This window comes from Galleria mellonella, unplaced genomic scaffold (assembly GCF_026898425.1).
Source record: "Galleria mellonella isolate WM207_F2 unplaced genomic scaffold, CSIRO_AGI_GalMel_v1 utg588, whole genome shotgun sequence".
NCBI classification, from domain to species: domain Eukaryota; kingdom Metazoa; phylum Arthropoda; class Insecta; order Lepidoptera; family Pyralidae; genus Galleria; species Galleria mellonella.
The window spans coordinates 1,512,431-1,529,815 of record NW_026442124.1 but is presented as its reverse complement, the minus strand read 5'-3'; the positions used below and the strand labels follow the sequence as shown (position 1 = coordinate 1,529,815).

The 17,385-nt window shown below is 30.2% G+C and overlaps 2 protein-coding genes across 2 annotated transcripts; one reads left to right on the top strand and one right to left on the bottom strand.

The window, feature by feature from the left end:
- Positions 1–2,767: 2,767 nt before the first annotated feature.
- Positions 2,768–5,297, bottom strand: LOC113516871 (zinc finger and BTB domain-containing protein 1-like). The gene is made up of 2 exons (XM_026901355.3): positions 4,477–5,297; positions 2,768–3,267 (listed from the first exon to the last, which is right to left on the bottom strand). The coding sequence occupies exons 1-2, from the start codon at positions 5,168–5,170 to the stop codon at positions 3,014–3,016; spliced, it is 948 nt and encodes a 315-aa protein (XP_026757156.1). The 5' UTR covers positions 5,171–5,297; the 3' UTR covers positions 2,768–3,013.
- A 2,529-nt stretch (positions 5,298–7,826) lies between these two features.
- Positions 7,827–17,209, top strand: LOC113516931 (geranylgeranyl transferase type-2 subunit alpha). Its single transcript, XM_026901435.3, has 10 exons — positions 7,827–8,131; positions 8,450–8,560; positions 8,646–8,761; positions 9,889–10,091; positions 11,292–11,453; positions 11,844–11,957; positions 12,779–13,005; positions 13,326–13,506; positions 14,202–14,527; positions 15,223–17,209. The coding sequence occupies exons 1-10, from the start codon at positions 8,129–8,131 to the stop codon at positions 15,370–15,372; spliced, it is 1,593 nt and encodes a 530-aa protein (XP_026757236.2). The 5' UTR covers positions 7,827–8,128; the 3' UTR covers positions 15,373–17,209.
- The last annotated feature ends 176 nt before the right edge of the window (positions 17,210–17,385 follow it).

Here is a 17,385-nt window from a genome sequence, read left to right as displayed (position 1 = left end):
CCAATAGCACTTACCAATACACTCTATCAATTCGACCTACTCGCGGTCCCCCCTAGAAACTATCATATTTAATTCCTATGATGTGCTAACTAACCTGCTTTAATTCCTAATCTATCATTCCTCACTGATGCCCCGCAGCGTAAACCCATAGCGCAGGCAGGATTACCATTCCATTATCACCTATAAAAAATAGCACAGAGCGGGGGAATATATAAATAGCAAATATTTATAAATATTAATATATAAATGGCAAATAGCCCCATTGCTACCAATACATCCTATCAAGACGTTAACACCTATTAAATAAAATTGTGTACCACATAAAAACCAAATTGTGGCAAAACTAATAATCTCAATATAAAAACTAAATTACTAAACCGATTTTAATAAATTTTATTATCCAAATCGATTTACAACTGACCGAGTTATGAGGTAACAAACATAAAAGAATAGGTACAATCGAACTGAGAACCTCTTTCTTTTTAAAGTCGGTCGAAAAAATAGCACATAGCACAAACAGGATTACCGCTCCACTTGGGAGGAACAGATTAAAGGTTAGATTGAAGGAAAGTAAGAAGGAAAAAGACCTAATTCTTAGCAATATACTCTACCAGGTTAACCTCAACGGGATCTTCCTTAATGTCCAGCGTTTAATTTCTATAAAATTGAGAACGATGGGCCAGCTGACCTGATTTCACCCTCATCTACCATCATTCACTTGTACCAATATATAAATATCGATAGTGTCGGTAGGAATACCATTCCATTATCATCTTTTTAAAAAATATTATATATGAACTTACCATTCATATAGAACCCTCATACAAGTTAATTTTCATTTAAATATACCAGGATCCAATACCCTAAATTATTTAAAGACAAACCGCAACTTTGTAGCCAAATATAAATATTTTAAGGTACCGAGCTTAAAGGTCAAAAGCGTTAGTGAGAACCTTTACCTATTTCTCTCTACCGTGAATATCTTAATAATTAGCTAATATTAAGTCAGCCCCCATTGCTAACTATAGCATATACTCTATCAAGATCAGGTCGACATGGTGCACGCGGTTTTTATCTTGCAGAATTCATCACGATAAACTAACCTACTTTCATCCTCACCTATTATTACATTATTATTACACTGGAACCTCGTCAAAGTAAATCGACGACACAGGCGGGATTACCATTCTACCATTCCATTTTTACCCGTTCAAAAAAAATTTACTACAATAGCACATTGTTCACGAGTCCCGACTTCGGTTCTCAATTGAGTTAATTAAGACAATAGACTTTTCCAAAATTGGCTAAGTTTTGAGTTTTGTCTACAGTTCATTATTCATTTTTTTAAATAGCTAATCCCATAAGAATTGGATACAAGAGTTACCATCCATCCTTATTTCTCTGGATTTATCCTTGTTTGGAACGTCCGAGCAAACTTATGTATACAGTTCCAATTTGCGAACTGTATGCAAAAGTTTTATAATTAAAGTTTCAGTATCATTTCCATACTATATTGGTCCGCTATACCAAATATACGTATGTTCAAAGATGCCTTATATAAATAAAATATGAAACGTACGGTATCCAATATCTCAATGTTAACAAAATAATTCAGGGGTATCTAAATATTGAGCTTCTCTATGATATAATGGCAACAAAAAATAAACAGAAAATTTGATATCAGTATAAATTAAAACTGACTGACTGAAATATATATATAAATTATTTATTACCTGTTATGATAAGAACCTATTATCATAAGAAATTATAATCATAAAAAATCTTATTGTACGCACACTGCCCGCTGGTAATTAATGCTCCTTGCCACTCAGGGTTTACTCGAAGAGAACTTTTACAGAGTTAAAGTCGCCTGTTGTACATAGTTGTTTAATATAAATTATATGATTGTAATTTTTTGTGTACAATAAAGTTTAAAATAGATTTTAACGAAATTTTACCATTGAGTAGTACTGTACTAGACTTTATTCTTATAGTATTCCCATAAGAATAAACAGTATGAATTGATCAAACAGTTTTTCAGCAGTTTGACCTTTACATTATTTGAAGAAGCGCAGAACGTAGACGTACTATTTACCTGTAAGCGCGGAGGGTGTATGAGGTGTAGATAGCCGCTTAAGACTTCTTCAAAATTTCTATGGAAAAGAGAAAAAAGGTCCCTGATTACCTAACTCGCAAATTGTTTGTAATAACTGAAAATAACTCAATATTTGCTGTCAATCTTCATGTTAGACTTCGTTTTATATTAGTTAAAAGCAATTAGCGAATTAACGTTGTCGCTATCGGTATATGCTGGCACCAGTGAGGGATAATAGGTAGGGACGAAGCAAGTCCGGTAGCCATCGTGATAAATTCATAGAAAATTAACCGCAATGATTTCCAGGAGACCCGCGTGAAAAATGACCTGTAAGGGTATATTGCTAATAATGGCTCTGTTAAGTCTCATTACTAATAATCTCTTCCGCCCTTCCCGATCTAGCGATTAGGAAACAACCGTGCTATGTGATAGCATTGTTTTTTAAATTAACGAAATGATAGCGCAGTGTATGTCACCATAACCCCTAGGTTTCACGCGAGCAACGTCATATGCAACCACTAATTTACGTAAAAAGTATATGAAATTAATCTAAATCTATTTCTATGAGAATACTGACTGCAGAATACTAACCGAAAGAATATGGGATGCCCATAATAATATTGTGATATAAATTTCTTATCATATATCTGAATTCATAAATAAAACAAAAAGTAATAGAAACAATTATATTAAAACAATAATATTATAGTAGACTAGTATAAAAATAGCCAAAGCTACAGCACTGAGCAAAATTTTGTGACCTAATATAAATATTAAATAAAATATACTCCATTATGAACATCATAAAATTGCTACATCCTTTACATTATTTATACACATAAACATTTCATAATCCATACAGACATTTTGCACTATGTGCTATAATTTGTGGTAACTATAGTTACCATATTCTTATAACTATATATTATGAGTGAACTGTTTGGGTCCAATATTGTCACTGCTATTTTTATATCGGATTTCCTTTATAGTCAACTGTTTTCCTTGATGTATCCTTTGCAAATGACTCCTCATGTCATATGATCTTGAGAATGAACGGTGGCATACTGGGCATTGTGTCTTTCCAGCATGAGAGTCCTTATGGAGTGTTAATGAGGTTGGATGTTTGAAACCTTTTGGGCATAACTGACAGCGAAATTTGGCTAAGTCGGATTCTGAAAAAAAAATTATTAATATTAGTGTATTACTCATATTATAGATGTTGGGGTATATTTTTACAACTAAAAAGGTGTGTTTATTATTTTACTAGTCTAAAATATATATATACTATATGATAGACCTTTATTAAATTCAATCAAAATGGCAAAAAGGTTAAATTGCTACTAGATAACATATACCTCTCAATCAGAAAGCATCTGAGTATAGTACTAGTTTTTACTTCCTCTGTGTAACAAGCATATACTGAATGATTGGGATAAAAAGTATCATTGTCCTTTTCCACACTAAATACAATTATAGTTGTCATAAAAATAAATCATGAGTAACAAAAAAAACAAGTAACAAACAATGTATAAATAAAACTATCATCAAATTTATAATATATTTATAATATTTAAAATTACAGGGTATAGAGGCATAACACCTTAGTCCTCAGAAATAGTAGTGATCATGGGTGACACAATATACTTTGTTAAGTCCACGGTACTGTTTAAATCAATAGATAAATATTACTACTTTCCATCAGGTGGACCATCAGCTTGTTTGCCAAAGTAAAAAAAATGTGTATACTTAAAAGAGTAAAAATACATGTATAGGATAAGTTTTCTTTTTTGAGAAATTTGGCAGTTGGTTCCTTGCCTACAAATCAGTGCAATGATAGAATAACAACAAGTAAAGCGCAAACTATTTTGCACTCTGCACATATGTAGAACTGTATCAGCAAATACTTCTATTTAAGAAAATATGAAACATTGTGAAATTATCTGTGAGAAATATGATGCAATTACATAACTTGCAAATTCTATAATTTTATTTATAATATCTTTAGATTGTAGATAGTATTAATTATAATTACCTTGATTTTATAGATAAGCAACAGTTTACAAACAAGAAATATTTGCCCATAATATATACATATAACAATATACATATATTAATATTATTACAATAACTATATTGTTTAAATAAAAATAATACTGAAGAGACCATGAAAGAAAATGAAATAAAATTATGGCTAATCTGCAGTAAATAAGTAAGTCCTACTAGATAAGTACCTTTTTATTTTCAGTTATATAAGTACAACATTACACTATCATACATTTTATTATGTTGTCATAAATACAGAGTGCAAGTAAAAAACGGAATGAGGACATTAAAAGTGAATCAGCAGCTTCATACCAGTCTAGACTAGTTTGTATACTCACCAGTGCTCTTCTCTAAAATATCTTCTGCTGATGTTGATTGATCAACTTGCATATCTTCAGTTTGCATTACTGATTTTGGTGTTGTGATCAAATTATCATCAACTTTAGCAATGTGAGGATGACTTTCAGTATCTTTTTCCTGATCAGAAAGATTTGACAATGCAATGGTTTGTGGAATGTATTCATCTCTAGTCCGTTCATTCTGAATTGTTGCTAAATTTATAGGTTCATCCGTTAATACTGGAACGATATCTTCAGCAAGACGAGTTGATTTTGAACTTAAATCTAATGAAATATTGTCATTCATAATCAACTGACTTTTGGGTGATTCATCTTCCACATTATCGGTTAGGCCTTTAACTTCTAAAAGTTCTGCTGTTATAAGAAACGATTCCAACTGTTCTTGAAAGATGTTCACTTCTCCATGATACATAAAGTTGATGATAGCGTTTAGGTCTTCATATTTAAAGTTTCTAAAGATTATCACAGGATGCTGACAAGGGTTTTCTTTGAAAATTTGTTTGAAATAGCTGCTACAAGCAGATAATAACATTTTATGAGCCTTTATTTTTCCACCATCACAACACAGTGTGACATCAACTAAATCGTTTTCAAATCGTAAAACATTAAATGCTTCTGTAACATGAGTAACGTAATTATTCCAACGCAAAGAGAACTGCGGTGCATTATTCATTCTATAAAAGACTGAAACAATAAGGAAATATAATTATAATTGGAATTTTTCAATAATTAAATAAGAAGATAGCAGAAACAGATAAAATCAAATCTCACGTCAGTTGACAAGATAATGACAAAAATGATAATTTGACATAAGTAAAAGCCATTTTTTTTTATACAGACAGTGGGATCGATTCTGAGACGCAATTTATCTAAATTCCTCTTAGAATTAAAATTTCAATTTGTTATTAGAACGAAATATTAATTCTAAGAACCAATTTGCACTAAATTTCTATTAAATTTAAATCGAAATTATTAAAATAATTAGTTTATTATAATTTATAAAACAGTAGTTCCGAAAAACTATCAAATTTAAATATTAATGTAAAAAGAATAATGCTTCAGAATTGACTATACTAAACTGAAATATAAACACTTCCATGTACATAGATATTTTTATTTTCTTAGCTATCTATCTATGGTACGGGAAGTAAGGTAACGAAGCGTCCACAAGTTACTAAAGATACTAATTCTAAGAACAAGGAATTAATTAGAAGGAAAAATAAAATTAAAACTGTAAATCATATGATTGCCTCCTTTCTTCTTATGCAAATATAATTAGTAAAAAGATCACGAAAGATAACCATAAGTTGCTATTTTTGTTAATTTACAGCAGGTTAGTGTATAAAAAATGTTATACGGCCGTATAACCCTACCAAATTCAGATACAACTTGCTTACATACTTATTACATTACTGTGTCGAATATATAATCTAGTAATGTAAAACTTGTCATTGATAAATAATTGACATATTGATAAAAACGATATAAACCATAGGGAAATATTGGTTTGATTCAACTAATAAAAATAGTAGAAAGGGAATGACACAATCTTAAGTAAATGATAGAAAAACAAACCTATTTGTAAAGAGTTTCGTATACTACACTAGTCATAGCTGGAAAGAAGCCATATAGTATATTTAAAAAAAGAAAAAGAATGATTTGAATTTTTTCATACCATTCTTGTATCTCTTCATATAATGTATTATAACTTTAATTTTGATATGTAAATAAATATAAAAAACACTATCGGAATCATAAAAGTGGTATCATTTTAGAATACGTCGTTTAACACATATAAAACATTTTCTGTATACTAGCCTATTATGAATTGAGAAAAATAGCAACTGATGATGTATCTTTCGTCCTCTTTTTACTAATCATATTTGCATAAGAGGAAAGGAGGAATCCATCTAATTTACAGTTTTTATTTTATCTTTCTTTCTATATAATTCCTTATTTTTAATTCCTTCTATGTAATTCCTTTTTCTTAGTTCCTTCTATGTAATTCCTTGTTCTTAGGTTTCAGGCAAAGATTTCGGAATTGGTTTCAGAGGCCTGATTTTGGGCTAACCATAACTCTGACTATTATGACGTCTATGCAAGATGGCCATGATCCATCATGTTGAAATTCTTTTTTAAGCTTATTAACATAGTTTCATATATGGGGGGAAAGGAATTGTTAGTAATGGCTAGGTCCATGTCCATCTCCTCACGGTACCCCCTAGAAACTATCATGGTTAATTCCTGATGAATTCATCATGATCGGCTAACTGGCCTATTTTCATTCTCATCAATCACCCTTCACTTATGCTCCGCCAGCGTATTCAGTTAGCGCAGGCGAAGTTACCATTTCCATTTTCATCCATCAAAAAAAAAACATAGTTTCATAGAAAAACGTCATTCCAACCTTGTGTAACTAACATACTAGCTTCTAATGTAGAGATTTGATCAGGAAACATCATGGCAACGTTTAGTTAAATGAGAAAAGCACAATAGTACCAACCTAACTAACAAAAATACTGTCAAATTTGTTGCAAATGGCTGTCATTTAAATTATTCGTGGAACAGTTTTAGCTTTGTATTTCATATTTTTTTATTTTGACGTAGAAATTACAACTAAATATAATTAAAATTTTATTTATTACGAGATCCACTCCAGAAATTGACCAAATATTACAGGAAATGTTGAAAACTTGTGTTTACTGTTAATAATATTACGAAATTGAAATTTCAAGGTAATATTTTATAAAATATTAAATATATTTAAAAAAAAAATGTTAATCGAAACATGCAATTAGACATATAATTTATATATTTCTTCTATCATATGATTCGCGTTTCTGCTATCAAACTATAGTATAAATATAACCTATTTTGAACATCAAGTTGGCCAACATAACGAAATAAAGGAGAATTTTATGTTGATTGGTGAGATATTCCTGACCAAGTCATTTTACATAGCTTGTATGAAGTGAGCACTCTTATTCTTTGGTTATATATTCCTTCTCTTTGGTAGCGATGCGCGAACCCGAATGGTATTGTTATTCGATTAATAATTACTAATTATATAATTCACCTACTAAATTGGTAGCCGCATTCGAATGATTTTACTAATTATTAACTACTTACCACAAAGTCCTTTCTCAGTATGTACTGACTATTGAGTTCATAACTCCATTATATTCATTACTACTAGATAACTATGCCAATACATCAACGACTATTAATGAATGATATTCGAACGACATTAGTAATCCGCTGACATTAGTACTCGGATGAATACAATTATTAGTGAAATGATTTGAAAATCATTCGATGAGCATTTCATTTGAATAAACCGAATAAAATGCTTAGGCGAATAATTAGTATAGTCGCGCGTTGCTACTCTTTGTACATAGTGATTATTTTCTTTGTGTTTTGAACTTAATCACCTGAAATTCCTTTACTCTATGTAAAATTGCAAATTTATTTCAATTACAAAAGAAATTTGATAAAATGAAGAGTTTTTTAATTTGATTAATTTCTTGCCTTAGCAGTATACGATTGTATTGAAATAGATGTTTAATTAAATATAACATCATATTGTCCAGTTCTTCGGGTTCAACCAGTTGTCTGCATTCTTGAAATAAATATGGTATGATTCCTCTTTATCTATATATGTTAATAATATTGGAGTTTTCTATTGAAAAACTTAATTTTATAATAAAAATGTAGCTTATAAGGGTGCAAGAAGACCTAAAAAAAATAATAATAGAAAAATTGTAACGTAGTCAGAAATGATTTTTAAATAAATACAAATAACAGCGCAAAAATTTTACATCAATTCTTAATAAAAAAATGATGTAGACTATTTTTCTCAATTTTCATTTTATGTTGTTTATCTTATTCCTAACAATGTATTTTATTATAATAATTTTGGGTATAAATGCTTATATTTATTAAACTTTTACAGCATGGACGAGTGAAAGTTCGAACAACAGAGGAAGAGAAGGCTAGAAAGGAAAAAGAAAAGCAAGAAAAATTAAAGGTTTTCAAACATGCAATGCAGAAAATTTGGGATAAGGTATGATTAAGTAATAATCAGATATATTAATTAAAAAACAAATTACTGAATCTAATGAATTTACTTATATATTTTAAATTTTTAGAGGAAAAAAGAAGAACTGGACTTAGAATTGATGGAATTGACTGGGAAAGTTCTTACATCCAACCCTGATATTTATACATTATGGAATATAAGGAGAGAGATTTTAAATATTTTCAGGTAAAGTATAAGTTTTTGTTTTTTTTTTATCAGTGGATTTTATTTCAATGGCAAGATGCAAATGGCAGATGGCAAGGCACCAGTGATGAGCCATCGTCTAGAATGGTGATCCAATAATGAACTTTTCATGCATCACTTCCTTTTACATACTGTAAAAATGTAGAACAAAAACGCCAACAGTGGAATTTCAAGAAAAGAACTTATACCTATTAAATTATTAATAGTTTAGTATGTATATGCTACTGTGATACTATACTGTAATAGTAATAAATTCAGAAGATTAAAGTATTATGTCTTTTTTTGCACGAATAAAACCAGTATTTCTTGTTTGTAAATGAAATATTTGTTGCATTACAATTACATTACTATACATTATAACATGACAAATATATATAGATACTCATAATGTAATCTTAATCCCATGGTTGAGTTTTTCACTTTATATCAGCTTGGCTGCTATTCCAATTTCAAAAATGTCTTCTGAGTTTTACTAGCATTTTTGTATAATTATTTAATCTCATAAAATAATTGAACATAGGAATATATATTGTAATATGTCACATTTTCAGAATTTTGCTATTTGGTGAATAGATGGAGGTGTTAGGAGGTGCTATGTACATACTAAAATAACTTATATTTACACATGATTAATGTAACATATAGTTATTGATAGTAAGCACATAAAATCTTTATTTCCATTCATTTATATAGCTATATATATATTTACTTATTAGGGAAAGTACAACATATCGCTTTCATCTATTTATGACCACAATTATTTCATATCTTTTAATTTGAAATCCTATATCTTAATTATGAAATATCTGAATTATTTAATAATTCAGAATTCTCCTAGGTGTAATGCATAGTATGTTAAATCATCCAATGTTATTAAAAAAATTAAGTTAAATCTGATTTATCTATGATTATTTATGTTAACAGGAATATATCAATTGACTGGGATAAGTAGCCTATATCCATCTTCATTCTGAATAGAATACATATGACAAATTTTATCTATTGTTCAATGGATTATTAAAGAATCGAAATATAATAAATTCACTTTTATATTTATAATATTACCTAGTCAAGATTTAGTTATAATAAGTAATATTTAAATCTTACAGAAAAGATATGGAAAGTGAGGGACAACAACTGGTTGATTTATATGACGCAGAGTTACGATTAACTGAATATTGTTTGAAAATTAATCCAAAATCGTACTGTGCCTGGCATCAAAGAGAATGGGTGTTAACAACAAGATCAAATCCTGACTGGAAAACAGAATTGGCTTTATGTAACAAATATTTGAAATTTGATGAAAGGAATTGTAAGTAACACTGCAATATTAATTAATTTGAAGATTTTTATATAATATATAGAGAATATTTATTTATGTATTTTTAACCGACTTCAAAAAGAAGGAGGTTTCTAATTCTGATATATATTTTTTGTTTGTTATTGTTCCATTATAACTCAATTAGTTGTGAACCAATTTTTAAATTCTTTTTTTTTGTTTGAAAATATACTTACAGATTAGTACTAAAGAAATTTTATCAAAATTGGTTCAGTAGTTTACTTTTAAAATCAAAATAACTGGTTTTACTATAATTGAAGTCAGTTTTTTTCTGTGGAACACAATATTATTCTTATTTACAGTAGTAACATATAATTGCTGCCATTATGGCAGACTGTGATACCTTTCTATAGCAAAGTAGGTTTGGTACTGCATTATTTTATTTTTATTATATAATAAAAGAGCATGATTGAAAATGGTTTGCTCTCGTTTTATATCATGATAAAATTATGCTGTGCAATAATAAATTATAAAAGTGCCTTGTAGATGCCTTTGAGTACCATCTGGAATGTAATGTAAGCCCCCAATTGGAAGCTTTTCCTTTTACTCCTAAAAACTCTGGAAATCTTACTGCACACAATCTATTTATTTATTCAGCTTTCAATCACTCATATTAAATACATTAGGTCCATTGTTGTTTGGTTGATCATTGATAGTTCACTTATTGTACTCTTTGCTACCATTCTTAATATAACACAACTACCTTCTTTGTTGAGTCAGGCTTGGATTTGATCAAGTTCATTGTATGAACATGTTGCCACAAATATTTGAAAGCAAAATGAAACTATCTAAAAAATTTGTAACAGTTTATGACTATTCAGTTTGTTGTATAGCCTATAACACTCCAGCAAGTAAGAATATGACAAATATAATGAAATTTTGATTTATTGTTATCAATTAAGTTTTTAAGCTATATATACATTAAGCCAAATATGCGGACCTATGTTAACGGATGGTGGGTGGACAGCATTTTTTTTATTAACAGTTTGGTGAATAATATTATATGGCAAATCTAAGAAGAGAGATGTCTCACCACTTGTATAGCTCATTTACAAGTGAGATCTCATTATTTCTATATTGTTTCTCTCGTAACATACCTGCACCTAATTAATGTATTATCTATTAGAAGTTACAGTTACCCATTATATTGTATATATATTATGTACTTTGCAGTTCACACTTGGGATTATAGACGATTTGTAATTAGTCAGTGCAAGCCATCTTTAAAAGAAGAATTTGATTACACAACTGAGAAATTGCTAGATAATTTCTCTAATTACTCTGCTTGGCATTATAGAAGTAAAATATTAGTGGACTTACATCCGGATTTAGAAGGTAAAAATCAAATATAATATATGTAAATTAATATTTAATCTACAAAAAATGTAGATATGTTATTAGGGGTGACTCTAGACAACCACACATCGTCTGCATTCCCCTTTTCGAAATTTAAACATTCAATGCTGATACATGTTGTTTTACAATTTTTATTGTTTAAGAGTACATTAACTTTTTGGTTTGATTTTATTAATTACGATTGAAAACATGAATAAATTAACTAAAATTAAAAAGAAGTTGTTAATTTCAATGTGTAATGAAAATATTTGGTTTCTACTGTTATTCTTACATATGACTGTTGTTTTACAGATTTTTTTGACTTGATTTGACTTTTAATGTACTTATCTATAATTTTATTAGTTCATGTTTTATATATTTATCTTTTAGCCGGCCGACCAATAGAAGACGAACATCACAAGCATGAGCTAAAAATGGTTGAGAGTGCAGCATTCACTGACCCAGATGATACTAGTGCATGGTTTTATCAAAGATGGTTACTAGGTGAAAATATTTTAATTAATTTAACATTGTATTGTATTGTAAAATTTTTATTGTACATAATTTACATTAGATACTGAAAAAAAAATACAATAGTGAACTTATCTCATAGGATAGAGAGATCTCTTAAGTCAACCATTGAGAAGCTGCAAAAAAAAAAAAAACTAGAATGTTCGAAGATAAAAACTTTACAGATAATAATAAAACTTAATAATATTTAATTGAAATTAAACATATGTTACACTAATAAGTAATCCTATATATCTACTTACGTAAATAACAATAATACATAAATAAATAACTAATAAAATACATTATTCTTAAGTGCACTTTTTAGATTTACCTCATATTCGAAATAGTGTATGTTATACAACTTTTTATAATGAAAGAACTATGTTACAAGACAGCAGTTTTTTTACGGGATTTGTATTTTTCTTGAAGTTTTATTAATTTTAATCTATTAGTACTAAGTAAGTCTAGAAAGTACAAACTTCAGAGAAGTGATCTTTAGTTAATCATTATTGATATAATTATTTTAGAGATTCATATATAGCATACACACATGAATCTCTAATATAATATTTATATCTTGTTTGATAGGATAGTCCATATAGGCTGTTCATCTCCATTTTGTTGAGCTCCATTTAACGTCGTCTTTAATTTTTATCACGTGCGATTGCTATCCGTCAACAGAAAAAAGAACACCATGTATGTCATGAGTACTTTGCTACTCCAGCCCTTACAATTAAGACTTCAATATTTTTCACTTACAAATTGCTATATAAATCTTTTTAATAATATACCTACTAATTTTTTCATTGCAGGTGCAGTAAAAACCACTGTCGACCTTGTAGTATGCACTATAAGTCCATTAAAAACTACAGTGGCGTTTAATGAACCAGTTTCCAAAGATTATGTTCAAATGACAACCAATTTACTCATAAATGATGTATCTGTCAATGGTGAATGGTTACCTTGTGAGGGTAAAAAATATAATAATGTATGGATATTTAAACATAATGAAATAATTGGGGATAATTTTGATATAAAGGTACAGGAATGTATTTTTAAACATAACACCATACTATAAGTAGGCGATCCTCAACAACACAAAAATAGCAAAATTCGTTATCTCCTGTTCCCGTGGGAAATATAATCCTATGACTATTATAATACGAGTATAATTATTATACTCTTACTCTGCCACCATCCTAAATATCTAAGACCATATGTAATTTATAATAATTAAATTGATCATTCATAGTACATGGTTGAAATGGCGGATTTAATGTTGAATAGCGTTCTGTCCTCCTCAACCTTTATATTATTTTCATTTCTTGCCAAGTAATATTAAGATATGATTTTTTTCAGGTGGAATATAATAGAGAAAATGTTGATAAGCTCACCATATTATGCATACAAAAAAATTCTTTGTACATTGGAAGAAATAATATAAGCTTTCAAAGAAAATATTCAGAACCAGTAATCAAAGAATTAAAAAAACAACTTGATTCATGTCGTCAGCTTCTAACCATGGAACCAGATAACAAATGTAAATTAAATAATGTATAGAAAAACAACAAATGTAAATTAAATAGAGTATAGTAGACTACAGCATGGGGTTCTTCAAAAGGGGGGTAAAGAGGTTTCTTCAGGTTCGGCAACGCACGCGTAATACCTCTGGTATTGCAGGTGTTCATAGGCTACGGTAACCACTTACCATCAGGTGGGCCGTGTGCTTGTTTGCCACCTCAGTGGTTTAAAAAAAAAAAAACATTGGATTAGATTATTATTATAGGAAATTAATGAATGTGTTTTGATATAGCTGATAATCTTCTTTCACTAATTCATGTAGTGATCTCCGACAGTCTTGGAAACATTCTCCAAGCTTGTGACAAAGTCTACCTTTTGTTTATTGTTAGGGTGACTACTAATTTCTGTTGTTTCATGAATCTTATAAGAATAAACAGCTCTTTCGCGGGACTTGTCAAAGCGTTACACCAGAGGATAAAGCGTGCTCGGTCATAGACGATGCATTAAGATAATATTTCATAATCTTAATGAACCGACATTAAATAGGTTTTTAATTTGACCACATTTTTTTGTTTTACCTAATGTCGTCGCCATAATTAAACCGATTTTAAATATTCTTTTCATCATCTGTGCAGATTATTATAGTATTTTTTCACGTTTCGGAATTAAAATTGTTTTTACTTGTTTACATAACAATTTCTTTTTTATTTACAGGGACTCTCTTGACGACAACATTTCTCTTACATTGTATCAACGCAAAACATTATCATAATGAAGTTATAGACATTTTAAAAACATTACAAATTAAAGATAAAATGCATGCAGGGTATTATGGAGATTTAATAACAAAGTGGAGTATAGAACTGCAATTAGAGGATGACTATAGAAATGAGGAATTAGAGTTAAAAGTAAAATTTGCAGAGAAGATATCATCCTTACCACATCTCCATTATTATAGCTTTTGCGAAAATGTCAATTTATTTAATCAGAATTTGACATCACGTGTATTGTCTACTTTGTCAGTTTTACAACATTGTAAGGTACATATCAATGTTTCTTATAAAAGTTTTAATCGCAGGCCCTTCTACTTAACCCGGGGCTGCAAGGGGTGTGTGACATCCGAACGTAGAATCCTAATGGGTGCAACCTACCTGATTCGTACTCGTCATACCAAAATAAATTTTTAAAGATAAGAAAATTGTCAGTATTGGGGACTAGCTACCCTATTACTAATAAATCCTTATTGTTCATTATGGGCCAACAGACCGGATTTCATTCTCCTTAGCGCAGACGTGGCTAACTTTCCATTTTTATTAATTAAGATTTGCAACTTTACGCTGCAATTAGCACTAACAAAACAAAAATCAAATGGATGTTCATTGCGCTCTATAGGGGCAGTGTCTCCCTAATGCTTGGCTATTTAGGCAGTGATTTTAATAGATTTATTAGTTTTTACAAGACTTGTTATTATGAAATGTATATTTTTATCTATACACGCACCCAGTTGTAAATACATGTACGTAAGTCGTAATTTTTTTTATACGACTTAGAATGGCAACAAGTAATTAATGTGATTAGCTTTTCCTTACTTTAATTCGTCCATATCTATAATTAAACAGGACCGGAGCATTAACTTGTTCCCGATAATTTTTATATTGTAATCACCAAAAGCACACCTTATCAAATTAAAATTAAATTGTTATAATATTGTAGATAATATTAATTTTATTTTCAGAAATTATCATTGGAAAATAATAATTTGACTACACTAAAGGGATTTCCTTCTTTAAACCTGGAAGAATTAAATTTACGAGGAAATAAAGACTTAGACATGAAAGAGGTAGAAATATTCAAGCAACAAAATAATTATAATGTTATTTTTTGATGATTTATGTTATATTTATGACTATTTTTAGTAAAATTATTTTACATTACCTATATAAATGTAATAATATTATTGTCTATGTATTTAATATAATGCATTATCGGTTAAAATAATTATGTATTACATTTTTGTAATAAGTTTACATTTTAAAAATACGTGGGACACTCAGAAAGTTTTGCGACACTAAAAATGTTTTATAGGTATATATATTTTTATTACATCTTTTCAAAGTACTCTCCACCAACCTCTATACAGTTTCATGCGTCTGATCCCGTTTTCGAAACACTTTTTCCAGTCCGTCGCAGACAGCCTACTCGAACGCTGAAAGCGCATCATCCAGCGACGAAAATTGTATCCCTCTGAGCTGATTTTTTATTTTTGGGAATAAGAAGTCACACGGTACTAGATCAGGGTTGTAAGGAGGGTGAGCCAGGAGTTTGACCGGTGTGCTGTCTAGGAAATCCCTCGTTTTGATTGCAGTGTGGGCGGGCGCATTATTGTAGTGGAGCAGTAGCCCGCGGAGCCCTGTGTTTGGTCGCTTGTTGCTCACAACGGAGAAAACTTCTGCCAAGCATTTGGTAGTATATCATTCGGCGTTAATGCTTCTTTGGTTTCAGGATCGGGAAGGAATTGACACCAAGTAGCCAGTCAAATTGAAAGCTCGCGGTCAAAATCTTCCCCCCCGCTTCTAGGTCGTTTTACTTTGGTAGGCGTTGATTCGTTTTGAAACACCCAAACCGTCGACTGGCGCTTTGTTTTTGGATCGTATTGATAAATCCAAGATTCATCACCTGTAACGATGTCGTAAACACGCCGAGACGAGCCTGCTTCAAATTTGTCTATCATATAATGGCACCATTCCACCCTTGCCTGCTTCTGAATATCGGTGAGGTTGTGCGGCACCCAGCGTGAAACTGTCCTCCGCACCCGTAGATGGACGTGTAGAATCTCGTGAAGGCTTCCTGATCCAATCTGCAGTATATGCTGAATCTCTTGGTATGTAACTCGTCTATTGTCTTGGATCAAATTTTTCACTGCTAGCACGTTTTCTTCCGTAACAGCCGTCAAAGGATGATCACTTTTTTCTTTATCCCCCAAAGTTAGTCGACCGCGTTTAAATTTATTAAACCAATAATACATGGTTGCCTTAGAAGGGCCTTCATCCATGAATGTCATTTGAAATCTATCGTACGATTCGTCCAGTTTCAGGCGACACTTAAAATCGTAAAAATCATAGCGCGAAAGTGTTCTCGATGCAAATCCATTTTTCAATGAGACACGGTAATTTTAATTAGCTCGCAAAAAATGTGGAGGGAAGTTTTGAATTTAGAACGTACCCATTTTTACTTATAAGTAAGTAATCATATTTTTAAATAAACTAGCCAGTCACACATACATAAAAACTTTTTCTCGCAATACTTTCTGAGTGACCTGGTAAATTTTACCTATATTTTTATGTCAATTCTTATGTTGAGAAATCTAAGTTTTGTAAAAGAAAGTACCTATGGCTTTCCCATACTTGACAATGCCGTCATGAACAAACTTTTTGGTCGAAAAAAAAGTTAATATTATCGTATAATTAAATATCTAACTAATGAATGAACATACTTTATTGGCATTATACAGCATAGGGAATAAAAGAACACGAATAATTACAATGGATTCAATTGTATAAATATTATGAGGCGGCCTTATTGCCGAGCACAATCGGATTGAAGCAAATATAAGTGTATATGAGATGGCTTGTGATATTCAACTGCCTTTTCTCGGATATTAGTAATTTTGTAATAATGACTATATGTACTACTAATAAAGCATTTATTAATTATTACATAAATCTTTTGTATTTTTTCACGACACTACCTCAATAGAAATAAAGTTGGTACGATCGTGACGTATATAACGACTTGTATAGAATAAGAACGGAATAAAATATAAACACGATGCTTTGCTTAAATGAGTCAAAGTTTGATTCTTGGTGTGGCCAATTTAGGAAACGAACTTTTCTAATTT

What these genes read in the sequence shown, in the direction of transcription:
- LOC113516871 (XM_026901355.3), bottom strand. Translation starts at nt 5,170, where the DNA reads ATGAATAATGCACCGCAGTTCTCTTTGCGTTGGAATAATTACGTTACT. An exon ending in TATTTTAGAGAAGAGCACTG is followed by an intron (nt 3,268 to 4,476) that starts GTGAGTATACAA and finishes TTTTTTTTTCAG; the next exon opens with AATCCGACTTAGCCAAATTT.
- LOC113516931 (XM_026901435.3), top strand. An exon ending in GGGATAATTTTGATATAAAG is followed by an intron (nt 13,006 to 13,325) that starts GTACAGGAATGT and finishes GATTTTTTTCAG; the next exon opens with GTGGAATATAATAGAGAAAA. An exon ending in CATGGAACCAGATAACAAAT is followed by an intron (nt 13,507 to 14,201) that starts GTAAATTAAATA and finishes TTTTATTTACAG; the next exon opens with GGACTCTCTTGACGACAACA.